Here is a 19,842-nt window from a genome sequence, read left to right on the forward strand (position 1 = left end):
TTAATAAACCCTGTTTTAGAGTACTTTATAGCTATAGATTAGGCTTTCCGATACCTATTTGGAACCCGGTTTCTAGTAATTTAATATAATAGGAAATATAGAAAGATATAGCTATAGATTATATCTAATACTTTATATATAAATAACCTGGATATATAATAATCGAGTTATAAGTATATAATTTCCTTATTTAGAGATTTAATATTATAGAAAGCTATTTAATAAAGCTCTATAATTACTTCTTTAACCGAATTAGAAATATATAGAGTTACTTATATAGTAAAGGAGATTATAGCTCTCTAGAAGCTATTTAGGGATTTATATTTAGATCTTAGAAAGCTCTGAACTATATTTTATAATAATAAGTAAATTATTTAACTAATTATTAGAGAGAATAAAAGAATTACTATAAAACTCTATTATATTAATATCTAGAATATATGGCTATATTAAGAGTATAATAAAGGCATATTTCAAGTTATATATCTTTAGAATATTAGAGTAAAGATTAAAATAATTAAATAATATAAAAAGAGGCTTTTATTTATATCTTTTATTTATAAAATCTATTAAAATAATAGAGCTTGAGAGCTAATAGTAGGAAATCTAAAGGTGCTCTACTATAGCATTAATAAGCTTATATAAAAGGCCCTTTACCTAATTAGACTACTCCTTATTCTTATTAATAGCCTTTTAAACCTTAGCAGAAGAGCTCTTATTACTATTCTTTTTATTAGATTTGGCAATCTCAAGTATAGTATAAATAAAGTACCTAAGAGCAAATAAACGCTTTAAAATAGTCAGAATCTGTAAAAGAGAATCAAGAAAAGAGAGCTTATAGCATCTTTGGTAATCGGAAGTTCTATAAGAAAGAGCTATATAATAGGGATATAAGAGATCGGAATGGCTAAACAAGAATAACCAGAAGTATACTTCTAGTAATAAGAACCTTGGCTAATAGTATTATAGTAAGAACTATTACTCTTGTCCTTTAGAGCAAATAAGACTATATCAAGTCAAAACAAGCTTTGAAATAGTATAGAGAACTTATAATAACCTATACAAGGGATCTCTCTGAGACTAGTACAAGCAGGATAAGGAGTACAAGGCTTTAGTATAGACTTCTTTATCTTTAGTAAAGGGGTACTAGGAGTATTAGAAGACGTTATAGGGATCTAAACCTCAATATTCTATTAAAAGTGAGCTTTATATTAATAGTTAAGAGCTATACTTACGGCGGACTTGCGAGCTACTTAATGCTATTCAAAAGTTAATAAAAGGTAAAGCAAGAATGTATTTTGGGTTAAAAATACCTTGGATTTGCGAGCCGGAATTGACTTAATAGTAGTGCGAGAAGAGGTAGAAGCTATATTTATAATAATCGGAAGCTTGGGAAGGGATCTCTGGAAGGGTGTTAAAGAAGAGCGTTTGATTAGAGGCTCTAGAGTTAGTGAAAAAGGGGGGGTTTATATAGGGATCTCCTGGAATTCGGTAATCTGGGGAAACGATACGTACTAAGCCTATTTGGATCGGAATATTAATGCGGCTCTGCAAAACCCATATATCGGACGAATTTCGCCATTTCAAAGCTCTCTAATTAGGTAGAACAGATAGAATACGGTATCGTGCCTTCCTGGGGGGTGTATTGTAGTGAGAATCACTAAATTGGGGCTAGCGCGATCGCTCTGCTTAGTCAGGATCTGTGCACTCACTTCCTGAAGCTTCACACTTCACTCAAGCTCTTTTCTAGCTAGTTCAATCAACTCTTTTACTACTCAATGCAACTCCCTACTCTGCGATCTTTACGTGCATTAATTTACTAGAACTAGAAATTAGAAAACAAGTATAAAACAAGGAATTAAGCCAGAGGTATAAGCGAAGCGCTACTAAAGGTCGAGGCACTCTTTCTTTCCTTGCTCTTTAGCTTAGTATTTTTAATATATGAGATTATTTGAACCCTGAGCCTTCGATTATTATATTGATCTTGCTGTTACAGCTCCTCGATTGGAACTGGTCGAGATCTTGGTCCACCGTCAGACTTCCCGCTCAAATTCCTCACACAGTTACTTCGGTATAATAGGCAAATAATAATATGAGGAAAATGGTGACGACTTGATTTCGACAACTCTCGTCCGGTCTTGGTTCGACTTCGCGAGCAGGGTTTCCCTTCTACATTCACGGAGCACCTCTTCTCATTATAAAATCTGCGATATCAATCATCGAGCCACTTCCTATCAGCTTAACTTCCCGCTCAGCGTGGAGGTGGATTAGCCACGCCCCAGGTCGCTTCGGGGTGTTTGATTATGGATAGCCTATTAAGAAGAGGAATTCCCCTTTACATTGCTTAACTAGCTTGACAAGGGGAGATGATTCCAAGACCCGAAGCAAAGAGGGGACTCTTTGACTCATGGACTTGATCTGCAAATTCAAGATTTCGTTACACATCGCATCAATTTGCCCAACTATTCCCTTGCCTTGCAATGATCGCACTTGGAAATAGTGAATCTAGGGAAATCAAACTTTTGTTGCCCTTCGGGTCAATTTCCGCATTCACTACTTGTCTGTTGAGATCGGCTTCCACCTCTCACCATCTATAGTGCGTATATAAACAGCCTCGCACTCTGCAACTTACAACGGCAATTCAAACCCCCGGATTTCCTGTGGAGATGGAGTTAGTCTTTCTGCTTCTCTGTGCCTTCTTCACAGCCAATGAGGCTAGAGCAATACATCGTGCATGAAGTCGACGGTTTGCTCAACAGCAAACTTTAAGTTAGGAGAGTCGAAGTAATGAAAAAGTGCGGACTTAATAATAAATGTCATCCGGTCTTGTGTCAAATATATCAGGTTTGTTGTCAACTCGGTTTCTCTCGTCTAGAGAGGGCTTGCAATGACTTCTGAACTCCCAGAACCCCAAGAGGAAAGTCGACATAAAATGAATGGCGGGTTGTAGTCAGGGCTGTAGAGCTATGCTTACCATTCACATCCCTCGTGGCAAGCTTGTATCCATTTTATGTATCCTGTGCCCGGTCTGTGTTAGTGACTTCTCTCAAAGCCTGTATTTATATTGCTCAGGGCTGCGTGCCCAACGATTATTTTGCAGTTAGACTGTATTTCAGAATGTCAATCTCAACATCAGGACCATTTTCACATCTTTGAGATGGTGGCGAGCGTTGAGATTGTTGTCTCACTAGCATGGGTTCGTGTCAGAACTACGGTTTCAATGGAGGTCCATAGGCCTAAAAGCGGTTGTGAAAAAAAGGCCCATCAAGGCTTGGCACCGGCAAGGGAAGCGAAGAAGTATATATCTATACTGGATCTGACTGCGCAACGCCACAGACAACACAATCTTCTCAAAGCATTCCAAGAATACTCGGTGGTCTCACCTGCCACATCTACCCCACCGGCCTCCCAGTAGCTAGACTGAAGGAAATCGAGGAACTCATTCTCACGAATCACAGATTCTACAGCATAATTGATAGGGAGAAGAAAGAGGCCTGTCTGCAAGTTCGAGGTAACAGCAAATATCATCCAGTCTCTTGTGAAGATTGCTGTCAAGCAGCTTAACCTTCCTTTCTTCCAACAGAGGAACACAGAGAAAGGAGAAGTGTCCGAAGGGGAAAAGGATCCCGAAACGATCTCAATATCGAAAAGTTGGCAGCCCATAGATTTATTTCTGTTAGACCTTCGTAATTATGTCGAAGCATTCAGAGTGTAGCGAATGCATGGGGGCTTAGAAAACCTAGATGGTGGAGAACTAAATACTCCAGATCCCGTGGTCCACTCCTGAATCGGAAGTTTTCCCAGCGTTTAGGACTATGGAAACTGTTCATCAACGCAATCTTCTCAGGGCGGAAAATTGTATAACTGCAGGTCTGAATCACTCGATTTGCTTCGCAAACTATCTTTGCCCTCTCCGCTCAATTAAGATCCCGAAAAGCTACATATATAAAGGAACGAAAACGAGCATTGGTTTCATTCCTTAGACTCAACTAGGACACAAAAATTGCCCGCAACGGGGGGACGCTGCTAGCCTTGGAGCCCCCAACAAGCCGAGCAATTTGGAGAGTAGAGCAGAGGACCGCGCAGTACAAGGAGCGGCGGCAGAGGCAACGAGCGGTAAGAGGTGTTGATGTAAAGAATGAGGGTTGACAATAGATATCATCTAGTTTTGGATCGAGGTTTGCTGTCTAGGAGCTTGACTTCACTTGGTAAGAAAGCAGGAGAAACATGGAAGGAGAACGTGAAGTTGAGGGGAGGAAAGGACAAAGGAAACCGGAAAATGTGCTTTCATGAACTCAGCATTGGACGCTCATTCCTCAAAGCAAGTTCCTCCCCTCCCTGAGAGCGTGTTTGTGGATTAAACTTCTGATAGGGAAACGCAAAGCCTCGCAGTCAGGTGCGTTAATATAATCCCCAAGCTTACCCACGTAGCATCTCGGCGATTCATTGAGATGGGAAACTGCCGGGGTCTGCAGCTTGCTGGTTCGAAGCCAGCGGCTGCAAATGTCCATTCTTGAGTTTGGATCCTGGGTGAGCTTAGGTCTTCAAGATTGTGAATATAATCTCACTCCACAGGTGCTCAAGGCTCAAGGCCGATGAACAGAGGGGGCGAAGGAGGAACGACCGATGCCGTGACCCTACGGACGCAGTGCTAAGCGATGCAGTGTTGCCTGCTACAGCAGCCTGACTTTCGCCGATAACCCGACGAACGCTCAACGCAGCCGAACATCGAATATCAGGAGATGATAAGAACCAAAGGCTCAAGTAACCTCATTGGTGAAGTGGCCATAGCCATGAGGAGTCAATATCTTGCATCTGCGTCTGGTGACAGCTGATGACCCGACGGGGATATCGGTTTCGCCTCGCCTTGCGATGGTCAGGTCGGTGAACCGAAGAAGAAAGACATTCCTAGAAATGAGAAATGAGAAGGAGTGAAGATGGATGCTTCAGCCTAGTCAAGATTTGATGAAGCATATTGACATCAGGTACCACAGTATCAGCTGAAGCTGTGAATGCTGGGCCTCGAGAAAGAGGACAGAAACGTGGAGATCTGGTAGCTGGACAGGGAGCCCTGCAACGTTGCCTCTCCCCCCGTGACTAGTGTAGTTTGCTCACAAGAGATCGAGCAAAGACTAAACATTGTTTAGGCAAGGCGATCAAGTAACGTTCCCTCCTTCTCCAATCTTGGCAAGCCCTTCACTTCGCCCGAGTGGCGACGAAAACAGGAAGACCGAACAGCTCGTTTCAAACTCAAACCGCATCGTCATTCTACGTCATGGGCCTGATGATCCCTCGCTATCTTTCGGAGAGGATCCGATATCAGATCGCTCTCGAACATGGTCACGAGCCAAGTAAGTCGGGATTTTTCAGCACTGTACAGTACTCGGTCGGAGAAAAGGGGCGGGCAAGTGAACTCTCCCTGCTGAGGGGCAGCGACCCAAGGGGACGGGCCGGACAATTCGAGCTTGTATACTTGTATTTGGCCACAGTAAGGCCGAATGGGGAAGCGATGCCACTTTTGATCGGTGCACAGCCTGGACTAGCTGGCTTCAGCGGTGGATCTTGGGCTCGAGCTTCAGATCTTGGACTGATATGGAATAGGGGTTGTCGCAAGCAGTGTGTTACCATGGGACGTCCCTGGCCCCGGCACTTTCAAGAAAGTGTTGGGGTAGTGAAGAGGCGATCTGGGTATACCTCGTGCCCGTGCTCGCCGCCGTTGCTGATCAGGAGGTCGGTGACTCCTGACATTCCCCACTTGGTGCAGCTCCTGGGCATCTCGCCAGCTCGCCGCCCCCGTCTTGGAGGGATAGGGGTTCCACTTCCCCATTCGGCCTACTTTAGAGGAGGAGCTAGGGGCCAAGCCTTGCCCGACCCATTTAGTGCAACCCAGATAGACCAGGTCCGGTTGAGGCTAGCCACTTGGCCAAAGACCCCCACCAGCTCTTGCTTGGGTCGCCCTCAGCCTTGTGCAACGGTGGTCGTTGCCAGCCCGTGGTCCACCCTCCTCTGACAGGACCAGCGCATCTCGCACTGACGGAGCGCCCGATCGTCATCACGCATGGTTGATCTTTGACTGCTGCACTGCACTGCACTGTGCAGGAGCTTGCTTCACTCGAGGCCAATCTTCAAGGCCAGGCTTCACTCGAGGCCTTCCGTCGATTTCCGGGCTTCGATATTGAGGAGAGATGAAGCCCAAGACGCATGTGATTGTGCCCAACTTGAACACGTTCATCCCTCTCTTGGGGACAGAAAGTGTTCACCTGACATCTAGCCGTCCGTGATAGCCGGATAAGCACAGTACTGGCCGTGGCGGGCAGGGGGGGTGATCTCCCAGCTCCTAGCTCAGGATGCATATCGCCCTCTCCTATCTGTTGCAGACAAGAAATCTCTCAGCGCTGAGAAATTCACCGCCAGATTGTCTCCGAGGCCAATGGAAGAGGATCACGTATTGGTGATACCGAGCCAGGCTTGAGATTGAGAGGTGAGAAGGTGTCGTCCCGGGCAAAGGGATAACCCCGGCGAGGGGAGAGACATGGCTGCATTGATGGGATTCAGGGTCCGGATGGCTTCTCCGTACCAAGGAAAGTGGAGGTGGATTCGCTGGAGAAGTTACGCCGCAGATAGCCGCTTGATAGACCGCGGCAGACAGAGGCACTGAGGCAGAGACAATGGACACAATCGAATGGAAATGATGCAAACGAAATGAGTGCGCGGAAGGGCCCTCTCGTTGAAGTTGTTGCTGAGGGAGATCATCTGTACGTCGCCTGCGTGCGTGAGCCAGTTCCGCACCTTGAGACACCCGTCCTTGCTGCAAACTCCCAATCCCAACAACAATGCGAGAGCGAGGGTTTCCCGGGACGACGGCGCCGAGGTCGGAGAGGTCGCACCTGCTAGATCGGGATTGGCGTGTTTAGAGTTATTGCTGTGTTATTGCTGTGGTGAAAGGTATACAGCGGATAGCGAGCAGTTCGCAGCTTTGCGGGCAGGCGTTCGTCCTCCGTCTGAGAAGTGAGTGAGTGAGTGAGTGGTGAGTGAGTGCTGGCGCTAGAGTGCTGGAGCTAGAGAGAGGCTAGAGAGAGGCGTGAGAGCGGCGAGGGGAATGGCCCAGCCAATGCGCGGTGCGTCTGCGGCAGGCTGGCCGCGCCAGAGTGCTTGCGGTAAGGCGGCGATGATCTCGACGGGAATGGCTCGAGCGTACAGCGGCAGCGAAAAGCCATCACCCTGTCAGGAGGAACCCCTGCGCAGAGCTTGTACCAACGTACCTTGTCCTGGCCTGCCCTCTCCTGCCCTCTCCTGCCCTCTCGCCTGTCCTTTCGCACCGTCATCAACAATCAATTGACATGACAATCCCGATATGCGAGGCAGACGCCCTCCTGCACCAAACCAACACCGACTCTACGACGCCCAATCAATGAATGGCTCTGGGCTGTCGAAAATCCCTCCTGCGCCCCAGCTTTGCGTGCTGATGGCAGATGCTTGTCTGCATCGTCTCCCCAACGCGAAGCGCATAGTTCAGTAGTACGATCGTTTGTTTCGTTGCCCCTGCCTGCTGCTCACCGACCATGGCCGTGAGTGACCACGACCCGAAGGCCCCGTATTTGTCATTTTCGATGTCTTGCATCTATCTGCCTCGCCTTTCGCGCGGCTATTGCGAGTGTGAAAAGTGGTCCCTGCTGGCAACCATCCAACATCAATGCAATAGTGCCAACCTGTTTCCTGGCACCCGCGATGCTCTGCATCCGCCGTGGCGTGGCGTTCTGGGCAACCGTCACCCCCTGCACCCCCCTCAGCGACCGTTTTGTTGGAACACTCTCGCAGCACATCCAGTCATCCCTCCACCAACTTTACCTACCAACCTGCACCTAGGACATCAGATTTCACTTCCGCATCCAACCAACACAGGCCTGCCCCCCCCCCATCTATGGACCTCCCATGTGCAACCTTGGCGTTGCTTCGTTGAGCCATTCGGAAGACGCTGCATCAAAACATCGCTAGCTGCATTGCAGAAGGGACCTTCTGGAAGCCGCGTATTGGAGGGAGACAGCCGGGTGTGTAACCCGGGGTGCCTTTCTCTGCCGCGACTGCCCCGCTGAGTCGATATATCACATGGCACAAGATCGTCAAGTTCAGGACAGCATCAAAGCCGCGAACCTTGCCGCTGCTGTGCAACGTGTGCCAGGCTTGGTTGTCGGTACCGTCAAAAAAACCCCCCAAAACAAAAATCTGAAAATCCGAAATGTGAGTAAACAACGAGGCAACATGGAGACTTTCTCGAGTGAGGTTCTGGAGTGAGTGTTGGGTGCTCGTCGCAATTCTTGGACGGTACTCAGCGTGTAAACTCGGCCCGAACCGCGGCTCCTGTCCCGAGTCGGTCGGCTTCTCTCAGAACATGACATCGTTCAGGCGCCTTCGCCGCTTTTCCTTTTCAGGACCCCTGGATCGAAGTCCAGGTGGGGGATCGGGAGTTCGTGGTAATGGTGGCGGGGCAGGCTAGCCCTCTGACTGGCAACGCTGAATGTTGAAAAACCTGAGAGTGAGATCGATTCCTGAGGTTTGGGAAAAGGTTGGGAGGGGTTTGCTGTTGGGGGTGGGAGGGGGGAGGGGGGGGGAAGGGGGCGGGAATAACAAAGCAGCGCAAGTGCGTGCTTACGCCACCGCTCACGTGTCCGGTGCGTGCAAAGGAACAGGGGGAGAGAGAAAGAATGGAAAGGGGGCTTGAGATGTTTCGGCTTGATGCAGGTGGCGGCATGCGTGCGTGACCTCTGGCTGTTCCAAGGGAGGCCGCCCTGCGCGCCAAGCGAAGAGGGAAGGGGATGCAGGTAGGCGTTGATGATGTTTGAGCGAGCCTGCGAGCCTGCGAGCAAGCAAAGCAAGTTCTCTGCGTAGGTCGTTGGGAGTCTAATTCCAATCCCAAATCTGAAATCGTCGAAGACCAAGAGATGTGGTGGATGCCTTGGCATGCCCTGCGATGTTGCGGCGCCTTCGCAATTACGGCTGATTACGGTGTGGTTTACTCCGTTCAGAGGTTGGCCAGGTGCGGGGCAGGAGAAAATCCACGCGCCGGGTTCAACCCAGCTGAAAGAACAAGCGCAGGGCTGGAAAGAATCCCTGTGCCCATCACAGCACAGCCCGTAAATTGGTTCCGCAGATTGGAAAAATTTGCTCCTGCTCGAAATCCCGAGTTGGGATTGCGGTCGCATGGCCATGGGGCATGAAATTGGGATCCCCATCCTCTCATCTCACTTCGTGCAGCACATACACATATACACATATTACACACTCGTATTGTAAATAATACATGCCATGGACTGCAAAACTGCAAAACTTTATCCCAGCAGCGGAAAGGCGTGATGCTAGATCGGAACTGGATAATGCAGTTTAAGCCGTCCGAGATAGGGTTGAGAAGGGCTGTGGCCGGAAACCCGGTCGGTGGTGGAGGTGCTAGAAGAGAAGGGGGATGGTAAGACATCCAAACCTCCACCTTGGAGGGATGAGGGGTACGGGGGTCTCGGGCCATCGACGCCTCCAAGCCCTCCAAGCCTTCCAAAAAAAACGACCTCCAGAACTCGATCTCATCATCTCAGGCCATTATGACGACGGCGCGCTTTCGGGGGATGCCAAGTGAGATCATTTTGCATGCCTTCATGCTCCCAAACTGACTGGCTGCGATAATGGGATGGATCCAGGACGACTTGAGGAGGAGGGAGGCAAGGCCAAGAAAAGAGAGGATGGAGTTTGACCACGGGGGGCCTGGCGTCGGGGGGATTGGAGGGAGGAGGTGAGATCGAGCTAAGCTCGCTCTGGAGAAGGGCACGATAATAACGCGCTCGTGTGAGTGGTTGCGAGGAAGGAGGCTGAGACATATTCGCGGAGTTTAAGCCCGCGGCTCTCCTCTCCACGCCAGGGGAGAACTGGCTCCGCTGTAGCTTCGTGAGTGGACTTGGCGAAAGGTTAGTGAGCGCTAATGCCGAAGCTAGTGAGCACTGCCAGAGTTTTAGTATGTGGGGAAGGGGAACTTAGTGAAGGACTGCCCACCGTTACTACTGATGGACTGTACTAGTACTAGTACTGTAGGTTTGGGACCGTTGCTAGCAGCATGTCGGGCGGGGATCCCTATTGGATTCTAGTGAACGTCAAACGTTAGTTAACCTCGAAGACCCAAGGCCAGGCCAAACGGCCTTCTCCAGTTCAGTTCTCCCCTCTGTGTGCTCCAAACCTGGTTCGCTCAGAGACAGAAGCATGCACGCAATGCAGGTAGGTCGATCAGAAAGAAACAACACAATTCATTGTTAGCTTTACTTGGAATGGTGGAGAGGCGCCGCGTGTACAGTGCACCCGCTGACTGTCCAGTCTCCACCGCTGCGGCGTCTCCTGACTGGCTGGCACATCCATCCTACCAATGCAGGTCGTCGTCGAGCTCCCTGAACTCAATCTTGTGGCGTTTTACACCCCAACTGCCAGCTCGTCAAGGAAGGGAGGGTGCAGTGGGTTATTGGTCAGCGGTCAGCATTGGAACAGAACGGGCCCCGGCTCCCGGGGTTCTCCTCCTAGCCTTACAGTTTGACCGCCGCGGGCTGGAGATGGCGTCTGTCTGTCTTAAGTTTTTGAACTGAACTCGTTGACTTCGATCGGGAATCGAATCGAGGTCACGAACAAACCTCGGTGGGGGGCACGCCACCGATGCTGGTGGGCGTGGGTGTGGGCATGAGGCTCCCCCAGCGAAAGCATCTCCGGCGCCCCCTTCCACCTCCGCCCGTGCCTGGAAAATACGACAGCTCACATTTGTCGAGATCATTCCTGCCCCTCTGATCCAGATGAAACTTAAGTTAGTCCCTCCAGTAGCGCCAATCCATAAACGTAGCGAGCGTAGGCTGCCCTGTGTACCTGTCTTGAAACCCACACCCCTCTCTGGAGAAGAGACGAGAAGCTGCCTTCCTAAGCTTCCTTTTCTCTAGTTTGGTTTGACTTGATTTTTGCGGGACCGCCGGACGTGACCAAAGTTTAGTTTGACCTGGCGCGGTCTCTTTTTCTGCAAAATGGAGCATGCAGGTATGAAGGCGACGGGTCGCTGCCTCCCTCAGCAGGAGGCCCAGCAGGACATCGATTGGCTGGCCTCGCAGCGCCTTGGGTTTAGTGTAGAACAGGTCTGAGATGCTGTGCTCAGCGCAGTCAATCAAACCTTAAAATTAGATAGATACTCGACCCTGCTTCCCTTGGTCTCGAGTCTTTAGTTTCCAACAACCTGCCAAGACAACGCAAGACCATTTGAGAGAGGAACCGTGGCTTCGAAGCCTTTGCACAACGTTCGCTGTTGATCAGTCACATAGCTCGGTGTCATCCGGTGAGAGGTAAGATTGCATCTCCAATCCCAGGGAAACGGATCGAGCTAGCTCGCTCGCTGCGTAGCCTCTGCCATCGTGAAGATCATGAGAGGGGAGAGAAGCCGAAGAGAAGCTGATGTGTACAAAGCCAAAATAGGTCGAGACGCTATTATCGATATCCACGTGCGAAGGTACTCGTTGAAGCCTTACTACTTCCATCCAAAGTCGACGGGCGTTAGTGGCAAGAGGGTTCAAGGCAGGACTCATATATCTTCAGGAGGCCCATCGAAGATTCGCAGACAGTCAGACGTCAGCATCAACGTCAGCGTCAGCACACCAAGTGCCGCCTTCCAAGTACCGCACCGCACCATACCATACCATACCATACGAAAGTCACCACTGCCGACCTCGCACCTCTGTACCTCCCCCTCTCACACAAGCAAAGAAAAGTTCGACATTCCAAAGAAAAGAGAGAGTCGACACGAGCTGGGGTGCCAAATCCATCCACCTTGCGTCCAGGGTCTCGATTCGTCAACAGGCACCAACATCCTGGAAAGCGGGGACTTGGTTCTCTGCTCTGAGTTGTCGAGACTGCCCATCCCCGACCCGGGAAGTTGGTTCGCCCGCGCAGAGACCTCCGCCACAGAGTCTCTCTTCGCCGGCCTGATTTAATTCGCAACTCGTGCGAGCAGAGCGAGGATATTTCGATCCAAGCCCCAAGCCCACAAGCCCGCAAGCCAGCAAGCCGTCACAGCCGCCCGCTGGCTGCATAACCGGCACCAACCTTCGAGCGAGAATTGAGCCGCCTGCTAGCACGATCGATCCCGTCTATCGTGGTGTCCAGCCAGCCAGCCAGCCAGCCTGCCCGCCTGCCTGGATCCCCATCCAGCAGCGTGTTGTTTCGAAAGCAGTGAAGCACCAGTCAGCGTTACCATCCCCAGCTCTCTCCACAGAACAGAAGAGACAGACGCATCTAGACCAATTCCAGGCCTCTTTCCCCTCCCCTCACCTGCACCTCCCATCAAATCAAGCCCGCCCAGACTCATCCCGCCACACAAACGTTGAGCGAAGTTCATCCGATGCCAATTCGGGTCAGCGGTCTGCAAATAGCAACAACAGACGAACGCGAGACGAGACGAACGGGCGGAGATTTCCCAGATTAGACTCAACCCGAGTGATTCCCAGATCCAGCCCCCAAGGAAGGACCTGGTGTGCGTGTGAAGTGGTCAAGTGAGATCTGCAACGCCCGGTGCCGGAAGACCAACCAGCGGGGGGCTGCACCAGCAGCTGGAGCAATTGCGCCGGTCAAGGAGGTTATTTACGAGGCCAGCCAGCAAGCCAGCAAGCCAGCAAGCAAGCAAGCAAAGAATAGAAATCGTCGGCGGCTGCGGGAGAAGTGCATCGCATCGCATCTGCATCGCCGCGCCGCACACCCCCACCCCACCACGCCTCGTTTCAATATCGGACGAGACGCGACAACACGGTTCGCGGACCTGATCCGGCTTGATCTGAGTTGAGTTGAGTTGAATCTGATCTGATCTGGTTGTCTGCGGGGTCCGCCGTGCCAGGCAGTGGATTGATTGATTGATTAATTGGTTGATTGATTGATTGATTGATTGACTGACTGACCGACCGAACCAACTTGACTAGACTCCACCCGTTCCTTTCCTGCCCTGACTGTCCTCCTGTCCAGGCAAAGCCTTACGTCGATTGTGTGTGCATCCAGGCCATCGCAGGGAAGCGAGAAGCGAGAAGAGAAGCGAGAAGAGCCTGCCGTCCCTCATCCGGGGCCCTTCGTCAAATCCAGCCAGGCCTCAGCCTACCGCCCACCACCCACTACCCACCACCCACTACCCACTACCCCCTAACTCCGTCCTCCGTGCTGTAGAGCTTCCGCTTCCTGGGCCAGCGTGAGCTTCCCCTGCTGCCACCTGCTGCTGCCACCTGCTGCCACAGTGCTTGCCTTTCCCCTGCTGCTCGCTGGACCCCCCCGAGCCACGCTTTCCCCGGCCCAGCCAATCCGCGCCTCCGCTCGCTGTGGCCTGTGCATCCCGGGCGCTGCTTTGGCGTTGCCTCTTGCTGCCTCACAATTAGTTCTCGCCCTCTCTGCCCCCATCGCAGCGTCGCCCCATCGCAGCACGCTCCATCGCTCCATCGCTCCATCGCTCCATCGCTCCACTCCCGCGCCGGACCCGCACCGACCAAGAATTACCCTATATCCTCCGCGGGCTCCTCGTCCACCACCACCCTCCTCCCACGCCCCCCTCCGCTCCCCTCCTTATTGCGGGGAGACCTCCTCCAGAGGTCCAACGAAGAGATCTCGCACATTTTGTGCTCGCCACAGAGCCAAGCACAGAGCCCTTTGTTCCCAACGTCGGTCGCCCCAACTCTCGCGCGGACCGCGAAGGGGCTGCCCGCCGCAACCCACTAATCCCTCGGCTGGCTCAAATCAGAGCCCGAGAAGCAGAGTCGAGACCCGAGACGAGACGAGACGAGACGAGACGAGAATAGGAGCTGGTGCTGCGGCTGCGACCGAGGGGAAGGCCCACCACGACTGCAAATGATCGATAGTAAGCGCTTCCTTCCTTCCTTGCTTCCTTGCTTCCTTACAAAATCTCGCCTGGCGCATATATATATATATATATATACATATCTCTGCAATTGTCTGCTCAGCTTTCAGCTTTCCCCAGTGGGAGCTGGGACTTGCTGGAGTATTTACAGCCAACGTCCCCCAACTACAACACATTTGTTCTTTTTTTTTTTTGCTGTTGCGCAAAGCTATCAAAATCGGTCCTTGTGCGTCGCACTGCTCTCTCCCATTGGCGACCTTCGACCCCCAACATACCGCAAAAGCCAGAAGAGTCCCCCCCCATTCATCCCCGATCGAGTGTATCCTCTTCATCAAGCGGGAGCTGGATCGCTGCCGGTGCTGGTGTCACCCCATCGGCATCCCCTGGCAACCGCAATTTGGCCTCTGGCAAGCCCCGGGGACCAGGATTCCAGGACATGTTTCTCTACACCGGGCGCCTTGGCTGGTCAATTGGAATTGCTGCTATTCGCAATCTGCCACACCGTCACAAGCTGCAAAGCCTCCCTGCCTGCCCTCCACACTCCACCCACAATGCTGGGCCAGCCTCTCGGATTTTTCTACATGAACTACGCGTTGGCTGTTGTCTGCTTTCCGTTGCTAACCAGCTGGCTGCCTAGTCCTTCCACCTCCGAGCCTAGCAGTCAATCACTTAATGTGCTCGCCATCTGGTAACATCCAAGATCCAGCTGCTTGCTCGGGCCATTCGCCTTCCTGTATTGTCGGATCGGACATCGAGCCTGACAGCTCTACCAGACAGGACTACCCAAACCACAATCACCATCACCACCACCACCACCACCACCAGCCTTCTCTCCCCTCTGACATGGGGCTTCGATACATGATTCCTGCGACAGATGATGTACGGTGAGTGCTGCCCCTTCATTGGTCGTCTATTCTCGCGCTTCACCACGCCCCCCCGCCCCCCCAGTCTGCCAGCTTCCCGGCATTTGGGCACATGCGCAGCTTCTGTGCTCAGTTTCCCTCTCGTTTCAACCAGCGGCTCAAAGCGTGCATCTTATCGCTGGGCTGGCTGCGTGCCGCCTAAGCTATCGGGATGTGATATGCGCTGCACCGCACCGCACCGCACCCGCACGGCATGCCACGCATTTATCCCTTCGCAGCGCTTGCTAGCCGTACCACAGCTTAAGCCTCATCCTGCCAGACCCGTTGACTGCCGCAACATCGCGGCGTCACGCGGCGAGTAGTCCCCGCTCCCTGTGCAACGGACGGTTGAGCTGGCTGTCCTACATCTGCCGGCCAACTGGGCCTCCATTACCCGGAGACCGTGGTGCCTTCGTTGAACCTTAAATGCTGTCCAACAGTCATGCGGCGGTGGCTGATTTGATGCATCAGATTCACTCCGGAATCCGGTACCCAACATAGCCCTGTATATTCGATTGAACCGACGGTACAGAACCCATCCGCGTCGACGACGTTAGCTTTCTCGCCCTACAGCAACATCTACCAACCCCAGCATAGCCTCAACGGCTCCACGTACTCTAGCGGCGGCAGCTCCTACTTTTCTCCGAGCTCCTCGATCTTCTCCAGCCTTTCTATGCCGGATACCAAGCCGCGATTAAGCTCCCTGTATGTGGATCTTTCTTCTCTTATGTACCCATGATGCACCGTCCTCGACTTTTGTGTTCAGAGGATAATGACATTTTCGCGCAGTATCGCGTCCCCTGGGCTAGCACCACTTTCTCGCTCCCCAGCCCTACCGCACCCCTCCTCCCCAATTAACACCCGAGATTTATACTCGGGTGCACAACCACACCTTCGGCGCACGACCGACCTTCTCTCCAGATCCCCATCAGGCTCTGGACTTGTAAGAGGCGTGCCAATATCGCCGACCTCGACGAGCGGCTTCACAAGCCCCATCTCAAATATGGACGGCTCCCTTAGCGGGACGCCCTGTCCCCCTCTCTTCCCCACGGAGGTCCACCACTCCTTACAAACCTCAGAAGGACAACTGATCAAACCCGAAATTTTTGGCAAAATCGACAAGGGGTTCTTCATGGCCGACAATGACTGGACCTGTTACCGGAGAAACTACTTCTCCCTGAACTGCTCCTACACCCTTCAACCCACAATCCCAAACGGAGCCATGTACCTTGTGGGACAACACGGCGGCGCCGGTGCCCAAGTGCACAGCTTCGCCATGTCAATAGCAGCCGTCGTCGACGGCCGCGACGGGAAATCCATCGAGCTCGTCCAACACACTCCCAAACGCGACAAAGGCCCCCAAGACCGACCCGCACGCATCACACTCGCGCCTCGTCCCCCGGCCTCTCACGGGCTCTTCGGAGGAGACGGCGGCCTCGGCGGCTCAAGAGGCAGCATATACGACGCGCAGGGGTTTAACCAGAACCCGAATTCCCCCCAGATCGAAGCGACATTCGAGCGCATCCAGTTCAAGAATGCGACAGCCAATAACGGCAAGCGGCGAGCTGCACAGCAGTACTACCACCTCCTCGTCGAACTCTTCGCGGACGTAGGACCGCAGCACACTGATCGGTGGGTGAAAATCGCCTCCCGCATGTCCGCACCGATGGTCGTGCGCGGACGTTCACCGGGGCATTACCAGGGTGAGCGCAGAGGAAGCAACACCAGTACCGGGCCTGGTGGATCAGGTGGAGCAGGTGGTGGAGGCGCGTACACACCTGGCTCTGCATCACGAACTCCAGGCGATGCCACGATGTCTGGCGCGTCGTCCATGCTGCCCGGCTCTGGCTACGGCGGCGGCTACGATGGGAGAAGTGGAAGTCATCATTACAGGAGCAACATTGCGCCACCGCAAATCCCGATGGAACCGACGTTGAGCGCGGAAGAAGCAAAGTCGATCGAGGAATCGCCGTGTTATTTATACTACCCAGGCGCGATCTATGAGGGCGGCGAGCAGAGGTATCAGTTGCCGAGCGTGAGCGAGTACACGACGAGCAAGATCAAGAGCGAGTTTGCGGCAGGCGGAGGTGGGAGTGGGTATGTGCTACCGAGCTTGAGTGGTGTTGATGGTGGACTGGGCAGGCATTGTGGGAGGTGGGAGGGGGTGAGCGAGAGTAAAGGGTACTTCCCAGCGTTGGTGGCGGAAGCGGGGATGAACATCACATAGGACAGCAAGACCTCGACCTCGACCTCGACACGAATCCGAGCGAGGACACTCTCGACACAACACTTCTCCTCTTTCGACTCTTTTTCTTTCCTTCTCTTTCTCTTTCCTTTTCTTTTCTTTTTCGGATATTCATTACAAGGGCTGGCAGCATCACCGCGGATGCTAGGGAATGGCAACGCAATACGGCGCACAGGGATCAGGGATGGGAAATCAAAAGATACCACTTTGGGGTCTGGTTTTGGAAATTGGCGGGGGGAAATCCAACAGGCATTGGGACGGGACTTACGGGATAACGGCACGGGCACGGGGCACAAGGCACGGGCATGCGCAGCAGAGAGCTCGGGGGGCAAAAGAAACCGTGCTCGGGTTTTTCGATTCGGCATTCATAATCATTCGCATGCAGAGAAAGAGAGAGAGAGAAAAAAAAGTTACAGGCCGCGCTGCTTTTTTTGGGGGGGGGTTTGGGCTTTGCTGGTCGACATGGAAGGGCGGGCTGGCAGGGCTGGCAGGGCTGGCAGGGCTGGCAGGGCAGGGCTGGGCTGGGCGAGAGAGTGGGCATGGGATGGATGGGACCTAGAGTGATGCTTATATCCGCGATGTTTTCGCCCCCCTCTATTTTTTTTCCCCGGGTCTTCGTTTTTTACCTACCTACTTCTTTTTAATCGAATGGTTCGTGTTGAATGTTGGGGTTTGTTGTTGTTGTTGGTGTTTACGATGTATGGCGTGGTTTGGCATCCTTTTGAGTGTTGGGAGGCGGGGTGGGGCGAGGGTGCGATTGTGTTGGGGGAGAAGAGGAAGGCTGGGAGAGGGGAGGAGAGGGGGTGTGCTTAATGATAGGAGTGGTGTAGTGAAAAATTTATGGAGGCCTTGTCGATATCGGCTACCCTGCTGTGCTGTGCTGTGCTCTCCTCCTAATCCTCGTTTGCTCTCACCACTGTTTGCCAGCCGGAAACCTCGCACGGCTAGCTGTCCAGAAACCCAATGCGGGAAAATGCATTGCTATGGAACAATAATGAGGATGATTGCGGGGTAGACAAGGGACAACGTCTCGGGTGTCAATTTCCTGGTTCTCCTAAATACGGATGAATGAATGAATGAATGAATGAATGCCTTTGTCACTGCCTACCTACCTACCTACCTACCTACCTACCAAGACCCCCAAACCAACCCAAAACCAAACCAAGTCTCTCGTACGTAACGCTCCTTCGTCTTCTTGAATTCCAGAGTGGATGGGTGAGTGAGTGAGTGAGAGAGAGAGTGAGAGAGTGAGTGTGTGTGTGTGTGGATTTCCCCTTCACCATTCCTTGGAGATCAGAAACACCGAAAACTAAAATTAAAAATTAAAAACTCCAGCCGGGCCGTTTATTTATTTCTCCTTGTTTCTATCTTTCCACTGCGCTGGTTTGTGCCTTGTTCTGTTCTCGATTATTGTTGATTATAATTATGATTATGATTATGATGATGTGTGCGAGTTTGCGGGTTCAGAGATGGGCTTCGGATTTGTGTTTGGGTCTGTAGTTTGGTTGTGTGCATTGGGATAGAGGTGGTTGCATTCTACTTGAGGCATGAGGTTGGGTTTCAAGGAGGTTTCTCGAAACTGGTTTCTTGGGTTGTGTTGGGAGAGGTTTGGTTTCTGCTGCTTGAGGCAAGAGGTTGGGTTCAAGGACGCTTTCGAAGCTGCTTCTTGGGTTGTGTTGGGAGAGGGTTGGTTTCTGCTGCTTGAGGCAAGAGGTTGGGTTCAAGGACGCTTTCGAGGCTGGTTCCTGGTTGTATTCCGAGAGGTTTGGTTTCTGCTGCTTGTGGCAGAGGGTTGGTTAGCCTTTTCTTCTTCTTCTTCTTCTTCTCTCTGGTGTAGGAGGGGAGGGGATGGAAGGATCTGGAGCGAGCGTCTGGCTGGCGAGCTTTCTTGATGCTGATAGAAGGAGTTGGAGAGAGGTAAGGTGGAATGGCGTGGGCTGGACGTCAAAGGTTTCGAGGGTTGGGAGCGAGTGAACGATCTAGGGTTTTGTTGGCTCGATTCGGTTCGACGGAAAGATTAGGAGGTCTGTCTTGTGGGGTGTACGTTCCTTCAACTATCTGGGTTTGGATCTGTGGTTCTTGGTACTGTAGTTGTGGCTTGGATGAAGTGAGGTAGAGAAGTGTGTCGATGAGGACGCTTTCGAGATTCGAGTGATTGAACAGTTGATATTTTGCCGGCTCGTCAAGGGCAAGCCTTTGATTCAGATAGGAGCTCCTTTGAGATTGCAGATGCAATAATTTCATTGCCAAAGTTTGGTTTTCAAGTCGAAAAGACATTTTTGAGGATTCGAGGCTGCGGAGGGACACTTCACAATAAAATAGGGAAAATCGGATGAATGCAATTTGTCATTGAGAAAGGAACTGGAGATGTAATGTAAATAATCAGTGAACCGGTCAAGGTAATGCCTGCTGATTGGATGACAAATGTGTAGCGTTGCGTGATTCGTGTTGACTTTGGTGTTGGTGTTACACAAAGCTTATTCAGGACTCGCTGCTCTAATAAAGGGGCGAACGAAACAGATCTTAGCGGCAGAGCCTCTTCAAAATCATCATTACGGTCTCACGAACTCTTCTGAGATCAAAGGTAAGGGAGCAATCAAAAGTTACTAATGGGGCTGTTAGAGAGCAGGAGCGATTGCGAGAGAAGTCAATCCGACAGGAGTTAAGGTCGCTGAATTCCTGAGCCTCGCATTGCAACTTCGCCACTCTCACCTTCTCTTGCTTGACACTCTGAGCACGATTCAAACCGGGGCAGTCAATGACTTTCAATGCCATGGCTTTACCTGCGATTCTGTGCTAGAGAC

At 51.8% G+C, this 19,842-nt stretch overlaps 8 protein-coding genes across 8 annotated transcripts; 6 read left to right on the forward strand and 2 right to left on the reverse strand.

The window, feature by feature from the left end:
• Nucleotides 1–6,997: 6,997 nt before the first annotated feature.
• K444DRAFT_259499 (uncharacterized protein) lies at nt 6,998–7,451 on the forward strand. The gene has a single exon (XM_024871390.1). It carries the CDS (start codon nt 7,100–7,102, stop codon nt 7,337–7,339), a length of 240 nt encoding a protein of 79 aa, XP_024727034.1. The 5' UTR covers nt 6,998–7,099; the 3' UTR covers nt 7,340–7,451.
• On the forward strand, nt 7,444–8,246 carry K444DRAFT_259643 (uncharacterized protein). Its single transcript, XM_024871392.1, has one exon. The coding sequence runs from the start codon at nt 7,563–7,565 to the stop codon at nt 8,091–8,093; it is 531 nt and encodes a 176-aa protein (XP_024727035.1). The 5' UTR covers nt 7,444–7,562; the 3' UTR covers nt 8,094–8,246.
• Nucleotides 8,247–9,403, reverse strand: K444DRAFT_259474 (uncharacterized protein). The gene has a single exon (XM_024871388.1). It carries the CDS (start codon nt 9,228–9,230, stop codon nt 8,400–8,402), a length of 831 nt encoding a protein of 276 aa, XP_024727036.1. The 5' UTR covers nt 9,231–9,403; the 3' UTR covers nt 8,247–8,399.
• A 1,832-nt stretch (nt 9,404–11,235) lies between these two features.
• K444DRAFT_259638 (uncharacterized protein) lies at nt 11,236–12,061 on the forward strand. The gene has a single exon (XM_024871391.1). It carries the CDS (start codon nt 11,427–11,429, stop codon nt 11,991–11,993), a length of 567 nt encoding a protein of 188 aa, XP_024727037.1. The 5' UTR covers nt 11,236–11,426; the 3' UTR covers nt 11,994–12,061.
• Nucleotides 12,062–13,623: 1,562 nt separating this feature from the next.
• On the reverse strand, nt 13,624–14,436 carry K444DRAFT_259765 (uncharacterized protein). The gene has a single exon (XM_024871395.1). The coding sequence runs from the start codon at nt 14,221–14,223 to the stop codon at nt 13,771–13,773; it is 453 nt and encodes a 150-aa protein (XP_024727038.1). The 5' UTR covers nt 14,224–14,436; the 3' UTR covers nt 13,624–13,770.
• Nucleotides 14,437–17,105, forward strand: K444DRAFT_259481 (p53-like transcription factor). The gene is made up of 4 exons (XM_024871389.1): nt 14,437–14,579; nt 14,665–14,775; nt 15,265–15,498; nt 15,583–17,105. Exons 2-4 carry the CDS (start codon nt 14,735–14,737, stop codon nt 17,018–17,020), a joined length of 1,713 nt encoding a protein of 570 aa, XP_024727039.1. The 5' UTR covers nt 14,437–14,579; nt 14,665–14,734; the 3' UTR covers nt 17,021–17,105.
• On the forward strand, nt 17,071–17,825 carry K444DRAFT_259656 (uncharacterized protein). The gene is made up of 2 exons (XM_024871393.1): nt 17,071–17,689; nt 17,789–17,825. Exon 1 carries the CDS (start codon nt 17,180–17,182, stop codon nt 17,600–17,602), a length of 423 nt encoding a protein of 140 aa, XP_024727040.1. The 5' UTR covers nt 17,071–17,179; the 3' UTR covers nt 17,603–17,689; nt 17,789–17,825.
• On the forward strand, nt 17,571–18,086 carry K444DRAFT_259674 (uncharacterized protein). Its single transcript, XM_024871394.1, has one exon. The coding sequence runs from the start codon at nt 17,739–17,741 to the stop codon at nt 18,051–18,053; it is 315 nt and encodes a 104-aa protein (XP_024727041.1). The 5' UTR covers nt 17,571–17,738; the 3' UTR covers nt 18,054–18,086.
• The last annotated feature ends 1,756 nt before the right edge of the window (nt 18,087–19,842 follow it).

This window comes from Hyaloscypha bicolor (assembly GCF_002865645.1).
Source record: "Hyaloscypha bicolor E unplaced genomic scaffold K444scaffold_183, whole genome shotgun sequence".
Taxonomy (NCBI): domain Eukaryota; kingdom Fungi; phylum Ascomycota; class Leotiomycetes; order Helotiales; family Hyaloscyphaceae; genus Hyaloscypha; species Hyaloscypha bicolor.